At 46.9% G+C, this 27,380-nt stretch overlaps 1 protein-coding gene across 1 annotated transcript in view; it reads right to left on the bottom strand.

Annotated features, from left to right (window-relative positions):
- Positions 1-13,574: 13,574 nt before the first annotated feature.
- Positions 13,575-27,380, bottom strand: part of LOC115089637 (cholesterol 24-hydroxylase-like) — a 48,572-nt gene continuing 34,766 nt past the window's right edge. Inside the window, exons 7-15 of the mRNA XM_029597761.1 lie at positions 25,422-25,535; positions 24,003-24,159; positions 21,497-21,559; positions 20,848-20,920; positions 19,964-20,048; positions 19,764-19,874; positions 19,108-19,196; positions 17,566-17,632; positions 13,575-14,110 (exon numbers count right to left, since the gene is read on the bottom strand). Coding sequence (XP_029453621.1) covers positions 13,952-14,110; positions 17,566-17,632; positions 19,108-19,196; positions 19,764-19,874; positions 19,964-20,048; positions 20,848-20,920; positions 21,497-21,559; positions 24,003-24,159; positions 25,422-25,535 — 918 coding nt within the window. The 3' untranslated portion in view covers positions 13,575-13,951. The remainder of the gene's footprint in view (positions 14,111-17,565; positions 17,633-19,107; positions 19,197-19,763; positions 19,875-19,963; positions 20,049-20,847; positions 20,921-21,496; positions 21,560-24,002; positions 24,160-25,421; positions 25,536-27,380) is intronic.

Genomic DNA, 27,380 nt, shown 5'->3' with positions numbered 1-27,380 from the left:
GTCGGGTTTTCAGGATATCCACAATGAATATGCATGAGAGAAAATTTTGCATGTTATGGAGGCAGTGTATGCAAATTTTCTCTCATACATATTCATTGTGGATATCCTGAAAACCCGACTGGCTGGAGGGGTCCCCAGGACAGGGTTGAGAACCACTGTTCTACAGGGAGGCCCATGGAAAATTAGCCTGCCTCCAATGCACTGGTATTGGAGGCGGGCTACTTTTCCATTGGCCACCCTGTATTATCTGAGAGAGTAAATAACTGATTTACATTAACCTGTTCAAGCCCTTTCATGATTTTGTAGGCCTCTATCATATAACCCCCCCCCCCCCCCTCCCTCAGTCGTCTCTTCTCCAAACTGAACAGCTCTAACTTCTTAAGCCTTTCCTCATAGGGGAGTTGTTCCATCCCATTTATCATTTTTGTTGCCCTTCTCTGCACTTTCTCCAGTGCAACTATATCTTTTTTTAGATGTTGCGACCAAAATTGCACACAGAATTCAAGATGCAGTCTCACCATGGAGTGATACAGAGGCATTATGACATCCACCATTTTATTTGCCATTCCCTTTTTTGACCGACACAGCACACTGAGCCAACTATTTCAATGTATTATCCATTATGATGCTTAGATCTCTTTCCTGGGTGGTAACTCCTAAGATAGAACTTAACATCGTGTAACTGCAGCAAGGGCCATTTTTCCCTATATGCAACACCTTGCACTTGTCCACATTAAATTTCATCTGCCATTTGGAAGCCCAATCTTCCAGTCTCAGAAGGTCCTCCTGCAATTTAGCACAATCCACTTGAGATTTAGCTATTCTACATAATTTTGTATCATCTGCAAATTTGATAACTTCACTCATCGTATTCCTTTCGAGATCATTTATAAATATATTAAAAAGCACCAGTCCAAGCACAGATCTCTGAGGCATTCCACTGTTTACCTTTTTCCACTGTGAAACAGACCATTTAATCCTGCTCTCTGTTTCCTGTCTTTTAACAGTTTGCAATCCACAAAAGGACAATCCCATGACTTTTTAGTTTTCTTAGAAACTTCTAGTGAGGGACATTTTTGAATGCCTTCTGAAAATCCAAATACATCATATCTACTGATTCACCTTTGTCCACATGTTTATTCACCCCTTCAAAAAAATGTAGAAGTTTTGTGAGGCAAGACTTCCTTTTGGTAAATCCATGCTGGCTGTGTCCCATTAAACCATGTCTATCTAAATGTTTTGTGATTTTATTCTTTATAATGGTTTCCATGATTTTTCCCCGCACTGAAGTCAGCCTCACCAGTCTATGGTTTTCTGAATCACCCCTTGAGCCCTTTTTAAATATCGAGGTTACATTGGCCACCTTCCAATCTTCAGATACTACAAATGCTTTTAATGATAGGTTACAAATTAATTGAAATAGTTCTGAAATTTCAATTTTTATTTTTTTCAGAACCTTGGGGTGTATACCATCTGGTCCAGGAGATTTACTACACTTCAGTTTGTCAGTCTTGGCTACCACATCTTCCAGGCTCACCATGATTTGGTTCAGTTCATCTGAATCATCACCTTGAAAACTGTCTCTGGAATGCGTATCTCCCCAACATCCTCTTCAGTAAACACCAAAGCAAAGAAATTGTTTTGTCTTTCCACAATAGCCTTATCTTTCCTCGATCATCTAACAGTCCAACCGACTCCCTCGCAGGCTTTCTGCTTTGCATATATTTTTTAAAGTTTTTATTATGAGTTTTTGCCTCTATGGCCAACTTCTTTTCAAATTCTCTCTTAGCCTGTCTTATCAATGTCTTAGATTTAACTTGCCCTCATTCCCCGCAGGTTGAACCCTTGAGTGCCGGGGCCGGCTGGTCTCAGGTGGGCCTCTGTGTAGCTGGGCCTGGAGGAAACAGACGGCTGGAAGCAGGGAGTGTCAGAGAGGTCAGATTCAGTCCAAGGTCGAGGTACCCTCGAGGAGAGAGAGAGAGAAGGCCTCCAGGGAGGAGATGCTACAGCAGTTCCAGAGACAATAGAGCAGGATCACATGGGGCAGGCCCTGTGGGAAGGAAGTGCAGGAGCAAAGGCCTGAGTAATGGTATGTTGAAGCAGGCCCTGAGTGGGGAATCCACTGTGACAGGTTCTAGTGGAGGAGAAGCGCTGAGGCACTGCCTGAGGAGCGGCAGCGCAGTAGCAGTAACCTGTAAAGTAGAAGCTCTGAGAGATATCCCGAGGAGCGGGGGACACAGAGACACAGTCCTGTAATGTAGAGGTCCTGAGACAGGTCCTGAGCGGGAGTGAAGAGTCCGTGTCTCATGATGTAGCAGCGCTGAGCCAGGTCCCAAGGAGCAGGAGCGCTGAGGCAGGTCCCCGATGAGCAGAGCAGGGATCCGTAGAACAGGAACAACAGATCCTGAAAACTGGAGCAAGCACCAGCTAGGAACCAGGGAACTCGTTGCCAAGTCAGTTAGTGGTGGAGAGAAGTAGTCCTTAAATATCCCGGGCTGGTGATGTCATCAGCTGGGGACGAGCCTGAAGTTCCCGCCATTGGCCCTTTAAAGGGAGGACAGATGTCGCATGCCTAGGGAGGCCCAGGGTTAGAACGCTGGTCGGTGGCGTCCCAGGCACCACGTGGAGCACGGGGAGCCAGGAGGAACACGGTAGCAGTGACTGGCCACGGCCGCGAGAATACCGGGAGTAAAGGGCCAAGCATGACATGAGGTGAGGTGAGTTGAGCCGGCTGCGGGTGGCCGCAACAATAACAGAATGGAGACTTGCAATATTGGGTTTTATTTAAAAAGGAAAAAAATGAACAAAGAACATGAAAATTAGGATAAAAAGTCAAAAGTGACTTATAAAATAACTGAAAGTTTGTGTTCTACAATAATTTATATCATATGGAAGGTACGTATTATACAGGAGCATTACAGAGGTACCTCTCCCAGATGTACATAGGAATGCATCTCCATATTTATAATGAAAGTCTGTGGGAAAATGTTTCCATATGTCGAAAATCATATCTCTTGCACATATCAAAAGATTGCTGTACATTTGATAGGAGTAGTGCAGGTCACCCCTGAGTCTAGAGTTTATAGTAAAAGCATGAATCATCTTAGAGTATGCAACTACTGATCTTCCATGCTCTTGCCTACATGGCAGTTCCTCCATGAAGCAGTTTGGCAAGTGAACAATCAATGCAGTACACCATATTACTGTGTGAAAGTGTGAGGGCAGCAGGGCATGCTCTGCATGTCAAAGGTGATTGCCACTTTCCTTCACCCAAGTGTCCTGCCCTGGCTCTTCTGCACCTCACAACCATCAAATGGTGCTGAAAAATCCAACATGAGTACCCCCAAGTCTCATCAGAAATCCATTTCCTGCCTGTAAAAAAGCAATTGGTTGTGGTATTCCTTGGTTTTTTTCCCTTAAGCCTAACGTCCTTTTGAACACACAAAGAGTTCTTCCTGCACCATTCTTCTCAACGCACTCAGCAAAGATCTTTTCGTCCCGGGACCATCACTGGGTCAGGAGACCCCACCTCGCAGCAGCAGCAGCAAGATGGGGTAAGAGGCCCCCAAAACCACTGCGCTGCCAACCGGCCCACGCTGCCTCCCGGCCAAAACAAGCCACACCCACTCCACCTCCATCGGCCTATCAGAGGCCAGAGCCGGCATCCGATCCGACGGCCCTTTAAATTAGGGCATTCTCTGCCGACGCTGCGCAATGAAGGAGCACGACAAAGGGGCCTGCCCCTTTGTGCGCCCCTTCGTGCGCACCGGAACGCGGCACAGCAATCTTCCACCTTCTCAACCCTCCAGCAAACGGACTCTGATTCAGCATACATCCACTTCCCAGCTCTCCAGCAGATGGACTCTCACTCAACACTCATCCACTTCATCTCACAACAAGAGAAGCTTGACACAAGGCCACCCAATCCCCATCCTACACCACAGCCTCCTCACCACTGAAAAATCAACCACGCAACTCCGGAAACGCTCTACCAGGACCCTCATCCCAATCATGATCTCCCCCTTTACTCAACTCTGAAAACTTAAGCAAGACCTTAGACAGAAAGAAAACAAATGGCGCAAGGCCCCCTGCCCCAGCACGTTAGCTGCCTACAAATCCACCCTCCACTTCTACAGGAACTCCACCCTACGAACAAAAAGAGATTTTTACGCTCACAGAATTCACGACCTCGTATTCAACGCCAAGGCCCTATTCTCCTACGTATCTGAACTCACAAAAACCACCACCCCACCCATTCCGGACGAACAAGCACAATCAAAGGCCAATGAACTTGCAACCTACTTCCAAAGCAAAATCTCCAGCCTCTTAACTCTCCTGCCCCCCAGCTCTACCCCACCTCCTATCTCCTTCTCCTCTTTTTCAATTATGGGAGCATCACTTGAATCATTTGAACCTACATCCGCCCTGGAGATTGAATCCATACTAAAGAGAATGAAATCCTCTACTATTCCTATCGGTGCCAGACACTATCTCCAAGCCTCTGGCTGATATTATAAACTGTTCTCTATCACAAGGAATCTTCCCTGACGTTCTAAAACTCGCCACCCTCAAACCCCTTCTTAAGAAACCGAACCTAGACCCCAGGGAACCCAACAATTTCTGCCCTATCTCCAATCTTCCTTTTGTCGCCAAGATTATGGAAAAATTAGTCAATACTCAATTGTCAGATTATCTCGAAGACCATAAAATACTTCACCCAACTCAATACAGATTCTGCAAATCGCTAAGCACCGAAACCCTCCTCATCTCCCTCATAGACCACCTCATCATGGGCTTGGACATAGGACACTCCTTCCTGCTAGTACTTCTCGACATCTCGGTGGCTTTCGACAAGGTGAACCACTCCATCTTCCTAAATCGACTATCCGACATTGGGATAACAGGAACGGCCTTCAGATGGTTCAATTCTTTTCTCAGTAGTAGAGGCTATAAAGTCAAAATTAACAACAAAGAGTCCCCACGCATCAATTCTTCACTAGGAGTACCTCAGGGTTCTTCCCTGTCTCCCACTCTCTTCAATATCTACCTCCTTCCCCTCTGCCAGCGTCTAACAAGCCTAAAACTAAAACACTATCTTTATGCCGACGACGTACAAATCCTGATCCCTATAACTGAATCCCTTATGAAAACACTTAAGTTCTGGGACAACTGCCTCCAAGCTATCAACCTCCTCACCAGCCTAAACCTGGTACTTAACTCGGCCAAGACAGAACTCCTCCTCATATCTCCTGAATACAGCGATATACTTCAGCCAACCCACCCCAACACCCTAGTCACCCAAGCAAGAGATCTGGGAGTAATAATTGACAACCATCTAAACTTAAAGAAGTTCAATAATCACACAACCAAGGACTGCTTCTATAAACTACAGGTGCTAAAAAGACTTAAACCTCTTCTGCACTTTCACTACTTCAGAACTGTCCTCCAGGCCATTCTATTCTCCAAGATAGACTATTGCAACTCCATTCTGCTAGGTCTCCCCGCCTCCTCCACCAAACCTCTTCAGATGCTCCAAAATGCAGCCGCTAGAATCCTAATAAATACCAACAGAAGAGATCACATCATGCCCATCCTCAGAAATCTGCACTGGCTACCAATAAGCTTTAGAATCCTACACAAGTCCCTCACCATCATCCATAAAACCATTCACAACCAGGTCCCCATCGACCTGCAATTCCCACTCAGACTCCACACCTCTTCAAGACCTATCAGGGAAGCTTACAAAGGATCTCTGCACGCCCCTTCAACCAAATCCACCCATCTTTCAGCCACTCGAGAACGGGCCTTCTCAACAGCGGGACCAGCCATCTGGAATGCTATCCCCCCCCCCCCCCCCGATCTCAGACAGGAACCCTGCCTGTTGACGTTCAGGAAAAACCTTAAGACCTGGCTGTTTCAACAAGCCTTCCCCTAACTCAGGCCCATCTCAGCTATGCCACAGTTCATATACTAATGCCTTCTATTTAGTGCACTCCACTTCAAACATTGTAAATGATTTGTTATAGTTACCGAGTTACCTTCTGCTACTGGCTTCTTCATCTCCCCAGTTCCATTACCCTTGTTTTATTGTAACCTTTGCCTCTTCTTCTATGTTAAGGTTAATGTTATAACCCCCTGTTCCATCTAAACTGATATGATATGATCTGTATCATGAATGTCGGTATTAAAAAGTACTAAATAAAAATAAAATAAAACAGTAATGAAAACCGGAATGCCAAAAAAACGACTGAAGGAAATATGAAGGTGTTTTGAGTATTCTGATAGTAATAGATCTGTTTATTGTATTCATAAATGAATAGCACCAGATGTACTTGACTGACCTTTTCCCCTTGTTTAACTTATTTTTTTAGAAAAGGCGATTTGTGAGCATTTCCTTCTGTGGTACACAGATTTGCACATGGTTATGGCAACACTTGTTATGTCAGTTTCTGTGCAGGAATTACATCATTAAACGTTAGCGATGGCTTTTCTCTATAGGACACTGGGCAAGAAATGGAGTCAGCTGTGACCACAGGCACTAACCAATGGCAGGTCAGCTTTGAAAATGCTCCATGACCTCACAATGTGCTCAGACCTCCCTGAAATTTCCACTGAAGTGGCCTTTTCCCCTGTAGGAAACAAATAGGAGGAGGAATTCTAAGTGCTGGGAGAGGGGGAGCACTGCCAGCCAGGGGTCACGGGAGGCTCAGCTATCTGTGGCGGAAATGTGAATGAAATTGTACAAAGGGTTCAAAGGTCATTGGGGGTGGGGGGCAAACATGATGACTGTCCTATAATCTAGGCTAAAGAGCATTAGTGAGTGCCTCGGCCTGGCCAGGAAGAGCCTGCTACATCTACGGTGGTCAGGATTTACAAGTTATTGAGAAGGTGTGGGGTCCTGATGTGGCTTAATTCTTTCCTTTTAAATCCTTGGGACTGAATGAGCCTCTTTAGAGAGATAATGGTCTCATTTCTTAAGCAAAAACACAGGTCGATTCCTCTTCTTAAAGCAGTTTTATTACCCCGGCTCAATTAGAATTTATGCTCAAGAGCAATGCAGAAAGCACTTTACGGACTTTTATTTGTATATTTATTTTGCTTATAACCCACAGATTCCAGTCATTAGACTGCTGACCGCGGCTTACAAACTGTAAATCCAAAAGAAATCAATCACATAAATCAAGGCTGACACGCAGATGTGTGTAGTGTCCTCTGTCCTGGCTACAGAGGCAGCGGGGAGCACGAGTCCTGTTTAAGGAGTCACAACAGTGTCGAACGGGACTCACAGTGGCAGAGGACGCAGTTACCGCATGAAGGCGGCCCACACACAGGACTGGTGCTCCCTGATGGCTTGCATTCGTTTCTGAGAGAGAAAGTGGAAGATATTTACAGCAACAGGAAAATGCAAATGTATTTACAGTCCGACTCCTGTGGTGCGGCTGCCTTCTGGAGGGGAGCAGGAAGCAGTCGCCGGCTCTGCCTGGAGAGGCAGCCCGGGGCAAGGCCCTGATGAACAGAGTGGTTCGCTCCTACAATCTCAAATGCTTTTGAGGCCTGAATATTGGCACCTGCAATAAATTTAAAAACCAAAACATTCCAGCAGGAAAGGTCCCCTGCTGTGGACTGACACACATAAAGCTGTCACGAGGCTCTCGGTGAGACCCTGTCATGTATATAAATGTTATTAAGGAGACATGGGAGAGGCCAGTCACTGTCAATAACAATACACTTAGCATCTTCTAGGTGATTCCCATCACAGTCAGCCTGGTCTATAAGTCAAATAATTAGCAGTTAAGCGATTACACTAATAACTTAATCCAACACACTGTAAGAAAGGTGATAGGCGAGGGGCTGGAGCTCACACAATGCCACGTGACATTGGTACATGTTATAGCCACCAGAGTGTCAGCAAGAGGCTGGGCTGGGCTTACTCTGGAAGTGAATAAAATGCTAACTGAGGCAGCTTCTCCTTCTGTATCTCTGAAATGGGGGACTTGGCACCCGGTTGTCTCGCTAGCAGAGTTACTTTTTTTTTTTTTTTTTAACTCTATGTATGGAATTTCACAAATTATATACAAGCATCTACTTGCAGGGAAACAAAACAATCAACTAAAAACAATACAAATGAACATTAAACAAAGACAATAAAAAAAACTGATTGCTTACAGAGACTGCAACATAAACGGAAAAGAGAGAATAAAAAGAAAGGAAAGAAATTGAAGATGATTTCTTCCCATAAACCAAAGCCAGCCCCTGCCCAGAACACTTCAAGACCCGGAAGGCCCATTGTGCCTACGAGCTCTAGAATCAATAAATAACCAAAGCTGAGAGGGTTCGATAAAGCAAACTTTTCAGTAGGAAAAATCACCAAACATTTGCATTGAAACCAACAAAAAAAGAACATCCCCAAGTTGCAAAACCAAAAATGTCTTCCTACCCTCTTGTGTGACTCTGCAAAAATAAAGAAAAATTTTAACTCTAAAGTCCAAAAACAAAATATGTGCACTACAAAAAAACAGATGGAGAACCAAGTCTCGTTCTTGCTGAGAGGTAAATGTCACTAGAAGGGTGGCTCTGCATGCTTCATCCACCATTGTAGACTCCAAAATTGCAGAAATATCCAAGGGATCGCCATCTTGCTAAGATAAATCTTAATCAATCTGTCCGGTCTCCATACCTCTACCATTAGGAAAGTAGAAGGCCTTCCTAATAAGAGGCAAGAGTCCATGTGAATTACCAAGCTTATCTTGCATATATGATTTGAATAGTTCCACTGGAGAAATGATTAAGACAATTGGAAAATTCAAAACACTTAGTTTGCTGAGATTGGGTCACCAACGCATCATCTTGGGATTGCATCCGATTGTTACTATTATTAATAGAAACGGTCAAAGAAGACAAAGAATGCCCTACCGAGAACAGGACAGTCCAGATCCTACCTAGTGTAATAGGGGAGGGCTCAGGTGTGCAGGGCCTACCACCCTGAGCCTTCACAGATGTGCCTGCACTTGAGCTGGAAATCAACGTAGGCAAAGGCGAAGTTGTTCTATCAATAAAAAAGAAGCCGCATTCCACCAACCTCCAGCCTGCATTCTTCATCTCCACCACCCTGCTGGCTGCACGCTCCACACCGATTAGCGACCTCAGAGATTGTTTCCTCGGCCTTCCTCACACCCTCTGTGCTGCCGACCAAGCCACATCTGGCGAGGTCCGAGGCGCTGAATGATGACGCCACCATTGAGACTGAGAGCTACTTCCCCCGCAGCAGCCTCTAGCCACTGTTCTTCTTCCCCCAGACCCAGCAGCGATGAGGCCTTCACCTGATGAAATCAGGAATCGCTGTCTGATGTATCAGGGTCGACCGGGGATAAAGTTGGGGGATCCCTCCCCAAGCTTCCCCTTCCATTTCTCCTTTACAGAAACCAAAAAATGTAAAAAAAAAATTACAAAACAGGATCAGAGCTCCTCCCAGCGCGTCTTCTTAATGTGCCACCCGGGGTCTCCCCCTCCACCACCTCACTAGCAGACGTCCAAGCTCCTGTAGGGCACATTGTGGGGGGCAGAGCTTTCCTCTCCCCAGAGAGTCTGCAGGGGATTAAAATGCATTCGGGTATGCAGAACCCAAAGGTGCAGAATGAAAGAGCCTTTTAATAAAGAGCTTGCTTTTTACTCTAGGGCAGTGTTGTGAAAACATTTCAGCCTGGCAGACTTTGGGGGTGAGTTTGGAGGAAGAGTTCCTTCAGTCCTTCTCTGCCTAGGTTGATGCTCTTGCTCAATCACATATAAATCAAAAACTTGCTATATAGGAAGACTCATTAAGTTTCAAGTGAACCTTCATACGATGCCACTGTTCAATTTGTGGCTATCTTCATGCTGAGCCCTATGAACTCTGGAGCTTTTTAATCATTAGGTCACTTGATACTATTTTTTTGATTCTTCCAAGTATGAAGCTATCAATGTCAGTCAGCCACACTTATCTGGGTGAAGTCCACTAAGGTTAGCTGATCAATCCGACATTGCCGACATTGACCTAATGATTAAAAAGCCCCAGAGTTCATAGAGCTCAGCATGAAGATAGCCACAAATTGAACAGTGGCATCATATGAAGGTTCACTTGAAACATAGAAACATAGAACATAGAAATGACAGCAGAAGAAGACCAAACGGCCCATCCAGTCTGCCCAGCAAGCTTTCGCACTTTTTTTCTCTCACATACTTATCTGTTTCTCATGACTCTTAGTAACCTTTTTTATTTTATTTCCCTTCCACCCCCACCATTAATGTAGAGAGCAGTGATAGACCTGCATCTAAGTGAAATAGCTTAATTTAGTTAGGGGTATTAACCACCGCAATAAGCAAGCTACACCCATGCTTATCTGTTTATTCAGACTATGAAATTCAGTCCTTGTTGGTTGTTGCCTGAATATAGATCCACCTTTCTTCATTCCCCCCCCCCCTTGTTGGATTATGCGTGAAGTGTCAGACTTTCTCCTCTTAATGAGTCTTCCTATATAGCAAGTGTTTTATTTATATGTGGTTTCCTATACATGCTATATCTTGCTCAATCACAGGCATCTATTGGATGCCGTGGACAGACAGTAAGAACATCTCGGCACCTGGTATACAGCGGCATGGTCTTAAATTGAGGTGCAGTAGCCTTTCCTTGTAACCAAACAAAACGTTTTCTCCATAGCCTTCCTAATGCCTTTGGAGTTTTGCTTAGTCTCAGTGGTCACCTGAAGATGGATTTTGTTTTGTAATTTTGCACCTTTCGTGTGGCTGTGAACCAGGGAAGCCAGGGTTCAGATCCCACTGACATTCCTTGTGACCCTGGGCAAGGCCCTTCACCCTCCATCCCTTCAGGGAAGCCACTGTTGTGGATTGTGAGCTGATCAAAAGATGGGAACCAGAGAGATAACACTAATGCGTCAGCTCTCTCAGTGGGGAATGGGGAATAGTGCACGAGACCCTTTTTAATCTTCCTCTGTAACTATCACTATTTCACGCTCGCCACAGAGGGGCAATGAGCGACGTCTAATTTACTCTCAATGTAGTTCACAGAGAGTCTACATGCTTTCCATTAATTACGTAACAAAATAAAACAATATTTATTTGTTTTCACCTTTCATTGATGTTAATATTTATAGCTGTTATGGAGCAGGCAGCCTCAGCAATGCCAGGCAGTCTTCACTCATAGATACATAAAAACAAGGAACAAACAGGATAAAGTTCCATAACAAGGAAGGTCAGGGCTAACGCTAGCCGTTGTGACACGTGCACCTCTCTAGAAAGATGACATTGCAATAATGATGAACTAAAAAAAGAAATCTTTCGAGGTATAAAACAACAGAGCAGTAATCGCAAGACCTTGCAGTTCCTTCTTGTGACCACTATTGGATTGGACCCTCTAGGAGAGAGGTTTCCTGGTTTAGCAGCGCCACCTTGTGGCCAAATGTGGAATAGCGGCAACCACCACACTACTTCAGCTCCTGCACTTTAGGACCCGATGTACTAAATGGTTTTTCCCTTGATGGGGCCAATATACTAAAAAAGGTTTTGTTAACGCTTTCACTAGTGTTTGCCCTCATGAGCAGCCTCTTTTAATATGCATAAGTTAGCTTGCGAGAGTTTTCCTGCAAAACCCTATACTACTGAGGCAAGGGGATGCAAAACAGCTTATTATCAATTAGCGCATAGAAAACTAAAGCATGGTACAACCTGACACAGACCTGTGATGGCCAAAAACGTAACCACACCTTGGAAAAGTCGTTACATTTTTTTCCATTAACATCTGCATCAACGCACTAATTTTACCACTGCTATATTAATGCAAAACTCATTTGCATGTCATTAACATGGGCTGCTAATGCAAGCTAATTAACATGCATTAGCAGCTGATATAAATGCACATTAGTACAGAGAGCTGATCCTGCAAAAGAAACCAGGACATAATTACTTTTTTTAATTGGAGAGGAGGGGTAAATTCCCTTTTTTTTTTTTTTCTTTTCACCAGATACTTTCCTCCTTCTCCTTCATACTTACAGCTGAGTCAGCACCGGGGCTGGGATTTGGTGCCACAGGCCCTCGTTCACATGGGAGAGCAAAACTCTGCAGCTCAGTTGTAGCCCAGCAGTCCCTCGGGGGTCACTCTTCAGGAATGCCTGTGCTTATAAGAAAAAGCTTTGTGGACGAGGCAGTCTGTAGATACAAATCATAATGGGGGACTTTCATTGCAGAAGAGGCATTAGAGCTCAGTTTTCCAGGCCACGCCCATCGCTATGGGCGTGGCCTGGAAACCCCAAGCACGAGTCCCACTGTTTGAAACGTGCAAAACATGAATACAGCACGGATGTCGTAAATGTGTTGAATAAAAATTAATCGTGTCCTTAATGAATTGTGCTCACCTTGTTCCAAATGAAATTATAGCTCAAATTTAATAAAAAAAAAAAATAAATAAATAAGAAAGGGAAACTTCGGACTAAGAGAACCAAGAAATGGGCTGCTGATGTTTTCAGGCCCCGGCTTCGGGTTTCCTCCTTTTTTCATGCTGTGCTCCTCCGACTTCACATTTTACATATTCCTTTCTGTCTCATTTGGTTTCCAGCCCCCTCCCTCCTGTTCTCTCGTCTCTGGGACTCCCCCCTCCTTTCTATTGTTCTATGCTGTCACTGTTTCCCCCCTCCCTCATAACTCCCTGCACCAGGGCCTTCCCAAACCTGTCCTGGGGTGTTCGGGGCATCACCTGGGATACGTTTGCATAGACTGAGTCTCCATGGTATTGCAGATTTATCTCCTGCATATTCCTTGGGGAAATCCTGAAAACCCGACTGGCTGTGGAGGTCCCCCCAGGACAGATTTGGGGAGCCCTGCTCTATACCCCCATGTGTCTCTCTTCCCATGCCCCCCCCCCCCCCCAACTTTCCACCTCAGACCTGGGGAATGGACCTACCCGGTCTTGAAATGTGTTTATAACCTGCATCCTCCTCTCAGCTCCCTCATTCCCCACTCTCCCCTTCCCGTGGCCCGGCCTCCCTCCTCTCCCTGCCGACTCTGTGCCCTTCCACCTTATGTCTTTCTCTGCTTCCTTCGCACAGGCTGCCTCCTCCCTTCTGCCTGCATCAAGTGTTGATTTATCATCGCCCAACTGCTCCGTGGACTGTTGGGCAAACACCTATGAAATCTTGGCAAGCTGGAAGGTCAGGAAGCGTGTAGGACAAAAAAAATAGCGTTGAAGGTCCTTGGAAGGAGAAAATAACATTTTGTTAAACAGCTATTTTTTTCCCCATAGTCTGCAGTGAGGTTCCAGGGGCTGTGCATTGATTTTCCCAGTAGCATAAACACCGCCGGGCCTGTGAGCTTACAGGGGGGGGGCACATGCGACTATCAGATAAGCCCCGCGGGGTCTTGGAGTGCCACGGAAGAGAAAGAGACTGCGTCCTGGTGGAAACAGGACTTGTACTCTCCGTGGTGCCTCACACTTTTAAGAAAGCATTTCAGAGCTGGAAGGCCTTCCCACAGCTTCTCAGGTACTCATGCAAGCAGATTCTCTTTTCAGCAGACGCATTACAACCTTGCAGCGCAACAATCCTTTTAATACATTTTAATTCTTTCCAATAGGCCTACAGTTTTGATCGTGATTGATTTAGCAGCGTTAACTCCCAAAAGCAGGTCGAGAACTATATTAAGTTAGTCCAATACAAAAATATCACCTTATTTTTTTTTTTTGTTAGCCTTTGTTTCCATTGATTTAGCAAAAGATTCATGGGTCAAGCACAGAGGAAGCTCAATTGAAAGGAAGTGAAGGTAAAGGCAGAGATCTAGTAGGGGGTACTGATACTGTAACAAGACTAGAGGGACCGTAGGGGCCATATCTGCCGTCACCTTCCATGTTTTACAAAGAGAAGGTTAAGGCAGGCTGAAGCGTGCGTCTTCTGGTAGCGCCCGCCACGGTTCATTCTTCCCTTGCGGCACCAGCACGTGGTTTCACGGTGCACACCACGCCGTCCCGCGGCCTCAGCGTCCCCATGTCCATGATTTCATAGGACTGCCCCGAAACCAGGCTGAACTCGAACCGCTGCAGAAGTTTCGCCAGCACCACCTTCGCCTCCATCTGCGAGAGCAAGAACAAAATGAAACCCAGGGAAGACCGTGGCAGAGAAAAACGGTGCGAGCAGAGCGAGAGAAGGCTGACCCCCAGCGGTGCAAACCTTACAGGCCCGAGTCGCCCTGCAGGGAGAGGCTGGGGGCGCATCTCCTGCCTCCAGCTGCCGTTCCAGTCCATTTATTGAATGCACTGGGCGTCTTTTGCCAAGGCAGGTTACAACAATAAAAGCAGTACAAGTAACAAGTAAGTAGGGGTAGATAAGCAAACTCTCCATGGTCTGCACGCCACACAGGTAAGTTTTTATCCTTAGGGTTTGCTGCAATAATCAAAGTAAGACTCCGCCATTGTTTATTGCCCCCTCCCCTCCCAAAAAGTACCCAGAGAAACAAGTTTGGACCTGTTTTTATGCAGGTACGTTTTAAGACAAAACAATGTGCATGGTTTTCTCCCTCCCCCCTGCTCCCAGGACCACCTCTGCCAGTAGAAGTGTGCACGCGGCTGCCGAGTGTGTTTACTTTTACCTGTGGATCTGCCTTTGGTTTATTGCCCTCCCTGCGTGTACAACATTAGATTTCCTAACATTAACGTGAAAAGAGCAGCACAGAGGGGAAGAAAGCACAGCATCAGCTCAGCCGGGTCTCCTCGCAGCCCCCTGGAAGGTCGCTGCCCTTCACACGCACCAGCTCGCAAGCAGTTCAGGGCGAGAAGGTCTCCTGGAGGGGTTAATCTATAGCGTTAGCTACTTCCAATCACAGAACATCGACCGGCACAGTACCCAGCTCTCTGATACGTACCGGGGGGGGGGGGTAGGACCCCTGCCGAGGAGGGATCAGGAGTTCTCCTGGAGTGTCCCCTGTCTCACATTGCAGGGACTTTTTTTTTTTATTTTTCAGTTTAAAAGTTTCCTTCCCTGGGTTGTAGGGATGTGCAGCCCAAACATTTTCGGTTCAGTTTGTCATTCAGGGTTGGGGGGGGGGGGGCTCTCATTTTTCAATTCATGTACATGGGGGTTTTTTTGTTCCCTTTGATTCGGTTCATTTTCCTAACAGGACGAAATAGATTAACCCCCCCCCCCCCCCCCCCCCCCACCAAAAAAAATCAAAACAACAAAAAAAACTCCAAACTTAGCCTCCTGAGGCCCTCCAACCCCTCCCCCTGTCCAGTAAAATCCAATTCAGGGCTGAGCCAGGCCCAGCCAGGGCCCCTCCCACTCGCACTTCCGTTCCTAAAATCGAGCTTGGGGCTTGGGCCCAGCTGGGACTTCCCCGAGCCCCTCCCACATCTCCTATGAACATTTGCTGGGGCTGGGGCTCTCCTAACCCAGCCCTCACTCCCAGAAGGAAAGCCCATTTGCCCCTGCCCTGGCACTTAGATCCAGGCACCGGGGCAGGAGCGCGTGGTTTCCGCGCCCACCCTTAGCATTCGTTTATTGGCAACAGCTATAAGGGATATGTGGGGGTCAGAAAGTGAGGTGCCCAGCACATGTTTACAAGGGATGGAAGGGGCCCAGGGGGTCCAGCCAGGTAGGCCCAGGCCCTGGGCTAAATTTTAGGGGAGGGAGTAGAAGTTGGAGGGGTCCAGGCCCCGGCTTGGATTTTTCTGGTCGGGAGAGGAGCAGAAGGACCTTGAGGAAGCCCCCTTTTTCTTTTTTTTTAGTTAAATTTGGCAATGAATATGAAAATTCCCCAAAATGTTCAGGTATTTTCATAAGAGGCCATTTTTGGGGGTTTTTTTTTTTTTTTTGCAATTTTAGTATTTGTTTTTAATGAATGCACATCCCTAGAGGGTCGGCCCTATGGCTCAGGCTTCAGCTCTGCATGCTGAGTCACTGGGCTCTTGTTTTAAATCCTCCATCCATTGGGGATTCAGCGTGCTATGCAGGAGGCACCCCTCAGGCTGGCAAAAGTTCCCAGAAGCACCTGGGCAAGCTACCTTGAGAAGAGGAGTGAAGATGAAAAGGCAAAAAAACTTCGCCTTTTGAAGGTAAGGGACATAGCACCATAATTTAGTTTTATCCATCCAAGTTGAGAAGCCACTTTGAAAACATTGCCTGGATTTATATATTAGTATCATGCGGTTAGAGTAAAACTATGTTTCTCAATAAGATATCACCATGAATGCATTGGGCAGACAACCTCTTTCCCATGTATGTGAGATGGAGATACTGTGGGTGGGCAGCAGTGAAATGTCGTGGATGATACAACTTAATTGTCTTTAACAAAGGCTAGAAGCCTGGCAGTCATACTAAACTGACCTCTCTTTGTCTATGGAGACACAGGTAACCTCCACAGCTAGGAAAATATTCCTAAACCTGTTGACTGGTGAATCAACTGCATCTGTGCCTTTGTTGAAGTGAGCTGAGAACAGAAATGCAGACTGTGGTCTTGTCCAGCATGAATTATTGCAACATCATTTGTCTGGATCTTCCCAAGAAAAAACTCTATCCAATGGGCAGGTTGGTCACAGGTCATCAAAGATGGAAGAGGGCCACCCTCCTCATCTCATTGCATTGGTTTCCATTGAGGCTGGAAATCATCTTTAAAGCCTTAACTCTAGCATTTTAGGCTATAAGAGGTATTGGACTAGAATATGTATTGTGCCAAGCTGCTTGATATGTCCCAATCAGACCTTTAAGATCTAGCCAGGAAGCCCATCTTAAGGATCTCCCTCTGGAAGAACTGAGACTGGCAAGATCAAGAAAGAGATCCTATATAGGGGCAATCCCACCACTTAGAATCTGAAACCACTGAAACTGAGATGAAAACAAAACTACAAGACCTTTTCACAAAGGTCTAAAAACATTTCGGGGCAGATTTTCAAAGGGGTAAGAGCGTAAGATATGCGCGTACCCCCCGAAAACCTGCCCCAAGCTCCCCCTGCACGCGCCGAGCCTATGTTGAATAGGCTCGGTGGCGCGTGCAAGCCCTGGGACACGCATATTTCCTGGGGGGGGGGGGGGGGGGGCGTGTCGAGGCGTGTTGCAGCAGAGGGGCCATGGGTGTGATTCCAGCCTGGGGGCATTTCGGGGCGTGGCTGAGACCTCCGAAACTGCTCCCGGGCTGGGGAATCGCGCCGGAGCGCACTATATTGTACTGCACTGTACTGTACTGCACTGTACTGTATCGGCCTGTCTGTTAGCTGGGTGGCCAAAGGGAAAACCATTTTGTAATAATTTGGATTTGTAGCCCGGCTTTTCAAATAATGCTCTAAGGGGCTTAAGCATTATCATTAGTCGGGTACAATAAGTCCCTTCCCCAAAGAGTTTACAATCAAGTAGGTACCTGAGGCAAAGTGACTTGCTCAACATCACAAAGAGTAGCAGTGAGGGAGGGGGGTTCTCGGCCCATTGCTCTATGCACCAGGCCATGCTACATTACATTGCTACAGGTCTCATTTTTCCCGTGACACTCATGATGGGAGCCCAGGTCAATGGACATTCTCCTGCCAGTTCTGTTCCTTACCTGGGAAAATACCTGTCCGAGGCAGGAGCGAGGGCCCAGAGCAAATGGGAAATAGCAGTGGTCAGGTCTGAAAAGCAAGAAACAGCATTACAGCAGCAAAATCTGAGTCACAGTGGGGTAGGGAAAGGAAGGAGGAATGTTCCCCAGGCCGACGTTCAAATGCATTATTGCTAGTCCTCCTCGTGGTCTATTTTATGATTCAGTGAGTGCATGGGGGTTGAAGGACTGGCGACGCTGAAGTGGTACTCACTTGTTAATCAGAGAGGAGAAGCAGGAGGAAATGGGAGACCCAGGGTTCAGTGAACATTCTCCTGGCTCAGAGATCATGAAATTGTGACTGGAATTTTCTTTAAAAAGGGGATGGCTGTAGAAATTATGGTCCACGCTGCTCCGACCCCCTTCAGGTCAGTAAGAGTTCCTCCTTCCCCGTAATTTTAATTGTGTCACAAATATTGTTCTTGGCCAGTAGGTATTGCACAATGGTGGGGGTGGGCCGTGATCGCTGCTTCCACAGCATTCCTAGCTCCTGCCAGCCTGAGAAGCAGGAGCCAGCCTCGGGAATCAAAGCCAGATCTCCTGCACAGAAGCACCACAGGCGGCAGAAAACTAACAGGCCGATACAGAAAGAAACACGGGAGCGTGCCCGCTCTCCCGGCACGCGCACAGGCCAGTGTCCTGTGCGCACGATACAGTAAATAATAATATGCTAATTAGGGCCCCCGGTAAAAGGAGGCGCTAGGGACACTAGCGTGTCCCTAGCGCCTCCTTTTTGACAGGCGCGGCAGCTGTCAGCAGGTTTGATAGCCAACGCTCAATTTTGCCGGCGTCGGTTCTCGGGCCCACTGACAGCCATGGGTTCGGAAACCAGACGCCGGCAAAACCGAGTGTCCGGTTTTCAACCGGCGAGCTGTGGGTAAGTGCTAATTTCTGAAAGTAAAATGTGCGGCTTGGCTGCACATTTTACTTTCTGAATTGCGCGGGAATAACTAATAGGGCCATCAACATGCATTTGCATGTTGCGGGCGCTATTAGTTTCAGGGGGGTTGGACGATGCATTATTACCCCTTACTGAATAAGGGGTAAAGCTAGCGCGTCGAAAACACGCATCCAACTGCGGGTTAACAGTACGCTCCACCAGAGCTCACTGTACTGTATCGGCCTGTAAGTGAGTGGAAACTCTCTGTAGAGGCAGCTTTCAGGCTGAGGTGTACAAAGCACATGGAGTCCCCAGGAAATCAGGAAGCGAAGTTTAGAAAATAGAGAGAGAGAATGGGCCAGTTAAATGATTGCTTGTAAACAGGCAGAGAACAAAAAAAAAGCCACTAGGTAACGAAATACATCAAACACAACATAATTTAATAAACAAACTATTATAGCAGTCTTCATTTATTACATTACGTTGGTTTGGGGTGAGGAGGAGAATAAAAGTACTTATAGTGCCGGATGAACAGCACAGCCGACCCCAATCCCTCCTGTAGCCAGAATTGTGCCGGTGCACAAAAATCCAAAAGCACTTTGAGCAAAGACGAGTGCCAGACTTACTTGGGGGCCATGGGATTGAATCTTTCTGGATCAAACGTGTATGGATCCTTAAAGAATTTGTCCATCCTTCCCATGACGTACGTGCTGAACTGTAAACACACAAACGTCACAAAGTGAACAGCGCCCCCTCAACTCCCCCCACGTCATTCCCAGCCTGCTCTCCGTCTCTTAATCCCCCCCTCAGCTCCCTTCCTCCTCCTCACGCAGTTCCCCCTATCTCTGCGCCGAGTCACTGGCAGCACCTCCCTGGCTCTTCCTTCTAAGTAGGTCCTCGCTGCTGCTCCTCCTCCTCTCCCCGTGGCACGCTTCCTCCCTAAACCATAAGTACGCGTCGTGAGGAGGAGGAGGAGGAGGAGGAGGAAGAGGAGTAACAGCTGTGGGGGCAGCACCCACTGCTATCCCCATCCCCAGGTGTTCCGGGGGCCCCGAGTGGCGGTGCTGCTGCCTCTCCAGGTCCACGAGGTACCAAGGCTTTGGGACGAGGTGAGCGTGACAGGTTGGGGGGGAGCCAGGCTCGCGGTGGAAACAGCTTGTGAGACAGTGGAAGGAGGGCCACAACCAGTGTCGGGGGACCACAGGGCTCCAGGCGAGTCCTTTGCACGGGTCACTCAGCTGTGGTAAAGTTTACCCTTCTTTCCAGCAGACACGGCACTTACGTTAAGAGGAACACCGCCCGGCACCCTGACTCCCTCAATCACAGCGTCCTCTGCCAGGTAACGCGTTGTGCCCGGGGCTGGCGGGTACATCCTGAGAGACTCCTTCAGAACCTGGGGTAATGGGAGACAAAGATGGGCTAACGCTTAGTGCCCCAAATAACTCCTCGTGCCCCGGCAATAAAACCCCTCTCTCGCCTTACCTGAGTCACGTACTGAAGTTTTCCCAGGTCATCAAAACTGATGTCTCTTTTTAGGCCTACGACCTCATCCACCTCTGCTCTGAGCCTGGAAAAAAAGGTAACAGCAGGGGTGGGAGGAGAATCGGGACAGATCAGGCGCGGGGTTCCTCGCAATGGCTCCTTTCTCAGCTATGAAGAGGGAAGAGCATTAGGAAACTTCCTACCACCGATTTCCCACCCTTGCAAGGAATTAATGCGGTAGAGGAGCAATAATAAAACTCCACGTTTTTCACTTTGAAAACTGCTGCAGGGACACTTCTGCCTGCTCTGAAAAGGCCACCTAGGCACATTATTTCTGTCCCCAACCTAAACACCTTCACCCCCGCCCGCTCGGAAAAGCCCCCCCCCTAATGTGGCCAAGCAAACCTTTAGCCGGGTAAAGGGTAGCAATATTCAGAGAGCCAGTTTCTGCAGGTAAACAGGTACCTTCACAGGTAAATGACCTATGGAAATGCCCTTCCCCGTTGCTATGGTTATGAGTAATTTCTAACTAATCTGGAATAACTCATCTACAGCAATCTAAAACTTAGAAAATGCAGATACTTGGACTGTTAAACCCCAAGCTTGAACCCATGACTCATCCTCTCACCCTACGACCTCAATCAAGCCAGGCCAACACTTAATTAATGTCTCTCTTTTCTGTGCTGTCCTTCAAACCTTTCCATGATGTCTATAAATATTTGTTTTCCCATTCCACCCCCCAAAGCTGGCTGTAGAGTCTGAGGTTGGTCATGCCGATTAAATATCAGTCTCTCTCTCAGCTGATTTGCCAATGAAAAGGGCAAATATTTTTAAGAACTGCACTGAGATTGGCAGGGATTAAGCAATCGGTGATTTCCACTCACTTGGCCATGATTTCGGGCTGTCTGGTCAGTTCCATTACTGTAAACGACAGCTGGTTTGCCGTGGTTTCTTGTCCTATTTGAAAGCCGGAGCAGACCTGTCAGCTTACAAGAGGAAAGGGACCCCGACCGCAATGAATGAGCCACTTTCCTTACAGACTATGGCGCAGTCTTGGACGTTGCAGTTTACTTGATTATTAAAGCACTGCTTCAGTGTAACCTGTCTTTAAAGTAAAAAAATGTGTAGGCTATCATGTTTAGTGCCATCTGTCTGTTAAAAACATGGAGAAATCTGTGGCTGGATTATGATTCACTGTGGCCATCCAGAGCAATCCACAAACTCATGTATCCACCACAAGCCACGCAAGGCATCAGAATCAAGATGAACACTCAAGACTGTCCACAGATTTCAGCCATTTTTTAGAGGGGTGGTATTTTATTGCCTTTTCATGAATATAGATGATAAAAAGAACTTTTAACTTAAAAATAACTATGCCTCCCTGGGATATATTCAAGAAAGCTGGGCTAACCCATCTGGATTCTCCATGGTTCTAACCCTAACATCAACGAGCACAGACAGGCTGGACATTTAGATTATGGTGGCACCGGTTATTGCCCATAAGGTGGGTAAAGAACGTGACATCTCACCAACCTGCAATGAAGAAGGTGATGAAATTATCCAACATGAGGTCATCATCATAGTCTCCCTCTTGCTCTGAAGGAATGGATGGAAAGAGACAGCATTTGTGTTGTGTTTAACGATTAGCACCGTAAATACAACATGGCATGGGCATGGGTGCATCAAGCAGGAAGATCAACCAGCCTTAGTGAGGCACCAACGGTTATTAATCAGCCCAATACAGTTTCACAAATCTACGAACACTGGAGCAGAAGGAGAAATGCTAATACCCCACCCCACTAAATCTCCATGCCTCCTTCTCCTCCCCTTTGCTTGAAAACCACTTTGATCTTTCTTTCTGCCTTTGATTTTCCAAACACACCTAATTCTATGTCCTGGAACCAAAGGTTAGAGTAGCAGATCATTTTCTTGCCCTTTGTATGTAAGATGAAGGCAGGATCCAATGGTCCACGTTGCAAAGACACAGCATTATCTATGACATTATATCTGTTTGCTGTGCTAGTGGTCATAAGAACATAAGAAATTGCCATCAAGCCCAGCAGCCTTATCCTGACCCAAACCCACTTGGATGCATTTCAAATGTTCATGTACCAGCGTAATGCACCAATTCACAAACTCACAACATTTTGCTAGATCACGCCAGAGGTATGCTGATCCAGAATCTGTGATTTGCAAACCATGTCCCGTGACAGTGAATCATGGTTCGTTGGAGTGATTGGGATCCATCAAATGAATCATAGTGGGTCACAATCAACAGAACAAAAAACATTTAGATATGAAGGATTCTGTCTGGTGCACATAAAGTCTTTTTCCCTCATCAGGGAGAGGAGTATCTGTGGGGCCCCTAATTCCATGAGATAGGAGTCTGCTTGGGTTCGGAGGGGCTCATATACTTGCCTCTGTCATGGAGAGAAGCATTCATCTAGGCTGGCTCAAAGTGTCAAAAAAATGCATTGGATACCACAGAAAGATAGACAGATAGATAGAAAGATATCATGAGATTGATTGTTTGGTGATAACGTGTTTTCACCTTGCCCTGGATTACTGGGAAGATAGAGCTGCTAGGAAGTCAGAAGAAGCTTGAGCTCAAAGGAACTCTGCTCTTTTTTCAACCTAGCCAACAATATAATGAAATATATTTTATACTGATTAAAAAGCAGCCCCAGAGCTGCAGACGCAGCATTTCAAGACCTCCAGCGACTGCTGGAAGCCGGTGTGGGCCGAAGCACCTGCAGCGTTTCAGGTCCTGCCCCCTCCCACCACAGGAAAAGCACTTGCCCTCCAGCGCCGCTGATATGGCATTTCAAGTCCCACCTTCCCCTCCCCCAGCTTGGCGCCGCCAGTACAGCATTTGAAGTGGGTTGTGCCCACCAGAAGCACTTCCCAGCAGGCTCCCTGGCCCCGCAGAGCAGACGTGCGGTGTGCGGGGTGCGGGAACCTCAGTAAGCTGCTGCCGCAGGGGAGAGAGGAGAAGGCTGGAGCCACCACTGGTAAGGAGGAGCGCTGTTGGAATGGGGCGGGAGAGGAGAGGGAGGTTCTGGCTGAGGATGTGGGAAGAGAAAGGAACATACTAGGCAGGGGATGGGGGTAAAAATGAAGGTCCCTACAGATTCCCCATATATAGTTTTGGATATATCCATACATTTCATATTCCTAGAGCCTTACTGCTTATTTGCATGCTTTCCTCTGGCCTGACCAGGAAAAAGATCTAGGCATCATAGTGGATAACACATTGAAATCGTCGGCTCAGTGTTCTGCGGCAGTCAAAAAAGCAAACAGAATTTTAGGAATTATTAGGAAGGGAATGGTTAATAGAACGGAAAATGTTATAATGCCTCTGTATCGCTCCATGGTGAGACCGCACCTTGAGTACTGTGTACAATTCTGGTCGCTGCATCTCAAGAAAGATATAGTTGCGATGGAGAAGGTACAGAGAAGGGCGACCAAAATGATAAAGGGGATGGAACAGCTCCCCTATGAGGAAAGGCTGAAGAAGTTAGGGCTGTTCAGCTTGGGGAAGTGATGGCTGAGGGGGGATATGATAGAGGTGTTTAAAATCATGAGAGGTCTTGAATGAGTAGATGTGAATCGGTTATTTACACGTTCGAATAATAGAAGGACTAGGGGGCATTCCATGAAGTTAGCAAGTAGCACATTTAAGACTAATCGGAGAAAATTCTTTTTCACTCAATGCACAATAAAGCTCTGGAATTTGTTGCCAGAGGATGTGGTTAGTGCAGTTTGTGTAGCTGGGTTCAAAAAAGGTTTGGATAAGTTCTTGAAGGAGAAGTCCATTAACGCTATTAAACAAGTTTACTTAGGGAATAGCCACTGCTATTAATTGCATCAGTAGCATGGGATCTTCTTAGTGTTTGGGTAATTGCCAGGTTCTTGTGGCCTGGTTTGGTCTCTGTTGGAAACAGAATGCTGGGCTTGATGGACCCTTGGTCTGACCCAGCATGGCAATTTCTTATGTTCGTAAGTGGAAGTGAGCACATCTGCATTGAATGATGATTACCAGCACATTCCAAAATCTTGGTCAGGATGTCTTGGGGCACGTCTTCTCCATTCTGAATGGCTTGTTTCCTTTTCTGGATGCACTCTTTCCCAGTCTTACGCAGCAGGTCTGTGCACTTCTGCACCTCACGTACAAACTTGTGGTGCTGTGGCATGTACTGCAGACAGAAATTCAAACAGCTGGACTGGGTTTACTTGTTTTAGTAGTGGGGGTCTCTTTTCTAAATATTCTTTAGCCACAACAGTGGCTAAGTGGTTATGTCAGAGCTTTAACTTCTATACAGCTTCCTAAACATAAGAATGCATGCATAAAACTAGATAGAAACCACTAGATTATATCATCTCTCTCTCTCTCTCTATAGATGCCTGAACAGAAATCAGACATTGGACTTTTAAACTAAGGTCAGAGCCCAGAGCTGTAAAACCTTAGAAGTGAAGGTGATTTCCACCTGCACTCATGTCTTGAGCTTGAGTAAGAAATCCCTCAGTTTTTTAGGAGGCATTTCAACCTAGCTGGCCGAAAAGTCAACCAGATCAAAACACTATCAGTAAATGTAGAAAACTAAACACACTTTAGGTTTGGCGAGAAGCAAGACAGCTTACTGCAGATTCCCCTCTGCCACAGTGCACCCTGTCCCTGCTCAGATCTGCAGCCCCCTGCGGCCCTTTCTTCAATGGGCGCCAGAGGGCCGAGACTTGCATGGCGCAAATCTTGGGAAAAATATAGCTTCTAACGTAAATGGTATTTTCTCCTTGTGAGGGCCTAAGGTGCTAGATGATGATGCTTCTTGACTTTTCTGAGTCAACTAGTTTGACGTTCCCCTTTATCCTTGATCTCAGCATTTTCACTCTGAAGCTGGAGGGACAATACCTCATTCTGGGGGGGTCAAATGCCACATTATTTTCCTGTCTCAGTCCTGTAATAGAATGTGTTTTAGTGACGTTTCATGACATCAGCTCTCAGCACTCAGGAATGTCCTGCCCCAAAGCTGCTGGAGACTGGAGCCCTGCTCCTTATCCCCCCTGAATCCACTGTGGTACTGTGTGCTAGTACATGAATAGTGCTGCCTTAGCACTATCCCAGGAATGCCTGCTGTCCCTCTCACGTTTCTGTGCCTTTAAAACACTTTTGGGACACAGCAGTATATGTTAGACTCTACACAAAAAATCCCAAAACAGATGGGCAAAGATAGCAAGGAGCTTTTTTTTTTTCCTCCATTTTGTGTCTATAGGAAAACTTCTTAGTGTACACTGGTTCCCATATTTTCTTAATTCTGTATAAGCTACTCTGGGTAATCTTTAGGGATAAAAATGCAAGTAGACACAGAAATATTCCTGCCCATTCCAGAAGGGTTAGGAAGGACTTGGGTTGTGCTTCAGTGATCAGCGATGCAACCTTTGCCAGCTTCCCAGAGCTCACCTGCATATAAGGTTTCTGAATGTAATGGATCATGCCCTTCAGAACCATTGCAATGGCGTGAGGGAATGGGGTCTGACTGCCATCCAGCAAATTCAGTTCCATGCCAAAGGCCACCTGCAAAGAGAAGCCGAAGCGAAAGTCACGAGCTGTCAGGAACCGGGTCTCAGCTGCCCATATTAAACCTGAAGCCTGCAAATATGAACTTGGTAAAAGGGACTAACGTTATACTAACGTTATACCGCTGCTAACCTTGTGTGTGCGCGCATGCTATAAAATCCAGGGTTGGCACGCACACCCTGCTCACGCCGAGCCCTAGGGGAGCCCCGATGGCTTTCCCTGTTCCCTCCGAGGCCGCTCCGAAATCTGAGCGGCCTCGGAGGGAACTTTCCTTCCGCCCCCCCCCCCCCCACCTTCCCCTCCCTTCCCCTACCTAACCCGCCCCCCAGCCCTACCTAACCCCCCCTGACCTTTATTTTTCAACCTACGCCTGCCTCTGGGCCGGCGTGCGATCCCCCAGACTAAGAGCCCTACGGAGGCTTCTGGCCACGCCCATGGACCGCCCATGCCCCGCCCCTTTTTTCAAGCCCCGAGACATGCGCGCGTCGCCGGGCCTATGCAAAATAGGCCCGGCGACGCGTAAATCCAGCTGGATTTACGCGCGTAGGGCTTTTAAAATCTGCCCCTCAGTCTGTTTGTCCGGCTACGTTTGGCATTTAGCTGAATAAACTACGAGATTCAAAAAATCCCGCCACAGGCTGCGGCCCCCTACATCTTATCCAGGTAACTCAAAGGCGTTCTTGGGCAGGGCTAACTTATATAGAAAACTTTAGGGCTGCCGGAGAGCAGTACTAAAATTAGCAAGGTAAGTTAAAAACAATTTCTTTTTAGAAACGTAGCCAGTTGAAGTGGCCTGACTTCCCACCCCAACTCCTGCAAGTTACATAAAAATAAGCCACAGGGCTGTGTGGTCTGATCCCCCTCTCGTCCCAGCATCTGCAAGTTAGCAAGTTAAATGTGCAACCCCCCTGTACACCAGGGGTCGCCTTTCCAGCCTCGGCGAGCAAGGTAGTTACTGTCCCGAAGTGGGGAATTAAGTTTCTGGGGCTGTGAGCTGGGGGCAGGATAACCTGCAGGGCCAGTACCAGACTGAGAACACGCCACACACACAAACCACTCTCCAGACTCGCGCTATGTGCTCCAAAATATAAATAGTTTACCGAAGAATCTTCCGAATCAAACAATAGTGACAGCTCAGGTAAATGCCGAATTTAAAGAGAATTACAGTTCCAGAAAATCTTTAACTCCTCTCCTTACAGCTCCTCTCCTTCTTCTTACAATAACACAGGGTCTCTGGATATTTTGTTTGTTTTCTGTCCTCACTCTTTTGCACAACCTAGCCTGGTCCTTTCTTCAATCTCCTCAGTTATTAAATAGTCACAAGAATGTCCTGCTCAGCTCAAGGAAAAATCCTTCTGGAGCAGCCTCAGGATCCTCCGAGCCCCAAAACAAGTTCCCTCTGGCACAGTTTGGCTTCCTGGCACAGATACGTTCTTGCCTCAGTTAAGCACAGGCTTTATCTTTTAACTTCCAGGCTCTATTGCACCCTCTGCTTCTTCTCCTCAGGCCTCTGGGGATTTCTGGAGGACACTCCCAGCCCCACTCCTGCTGCTCCCTTCTGTAATCCTGAGAGAGGATCACAGCCTGCAATCTGGAGCAGCCTCAGACTCAGTAGAGCCTGCGCAATGACTGAGCCCCTCGGGGATGTGTCCCCCCCCCCCCCCTTCTGACACACGGATGACCCAGAGTTCCAGAATATTCCTACACTGGCTCCAGATTAACCTCTTGCCTCATGCACATCCTGTGCACGTCCAGCAGATGTTTATGCATGTTTAAAACCATTCTGGATTTCCTTTTAGGAGAAATCTTTAACTTCACCATAAAATCTGCTAGCACTGTTAA

Source organism: Rhinatrema bivittatum, chromosome 4 (genome assembly GCF_901001135.1).
Source record: "Rhinatrema bivittatum chromosome 4, aRhiBiv1.1, whole genome shotgun sequence".
NCBI classification, from domain to species: domain Eukaryota; kingdom Metazoa; phylum Chordata; class Amphibia; order Gymnophiona; family Rhinatrematidae; genus Rhinatrema; species Rhinatrema bivittatum.
This window is presented reverse-complemented; position numbering and strand designations above follow the sequence as displayed.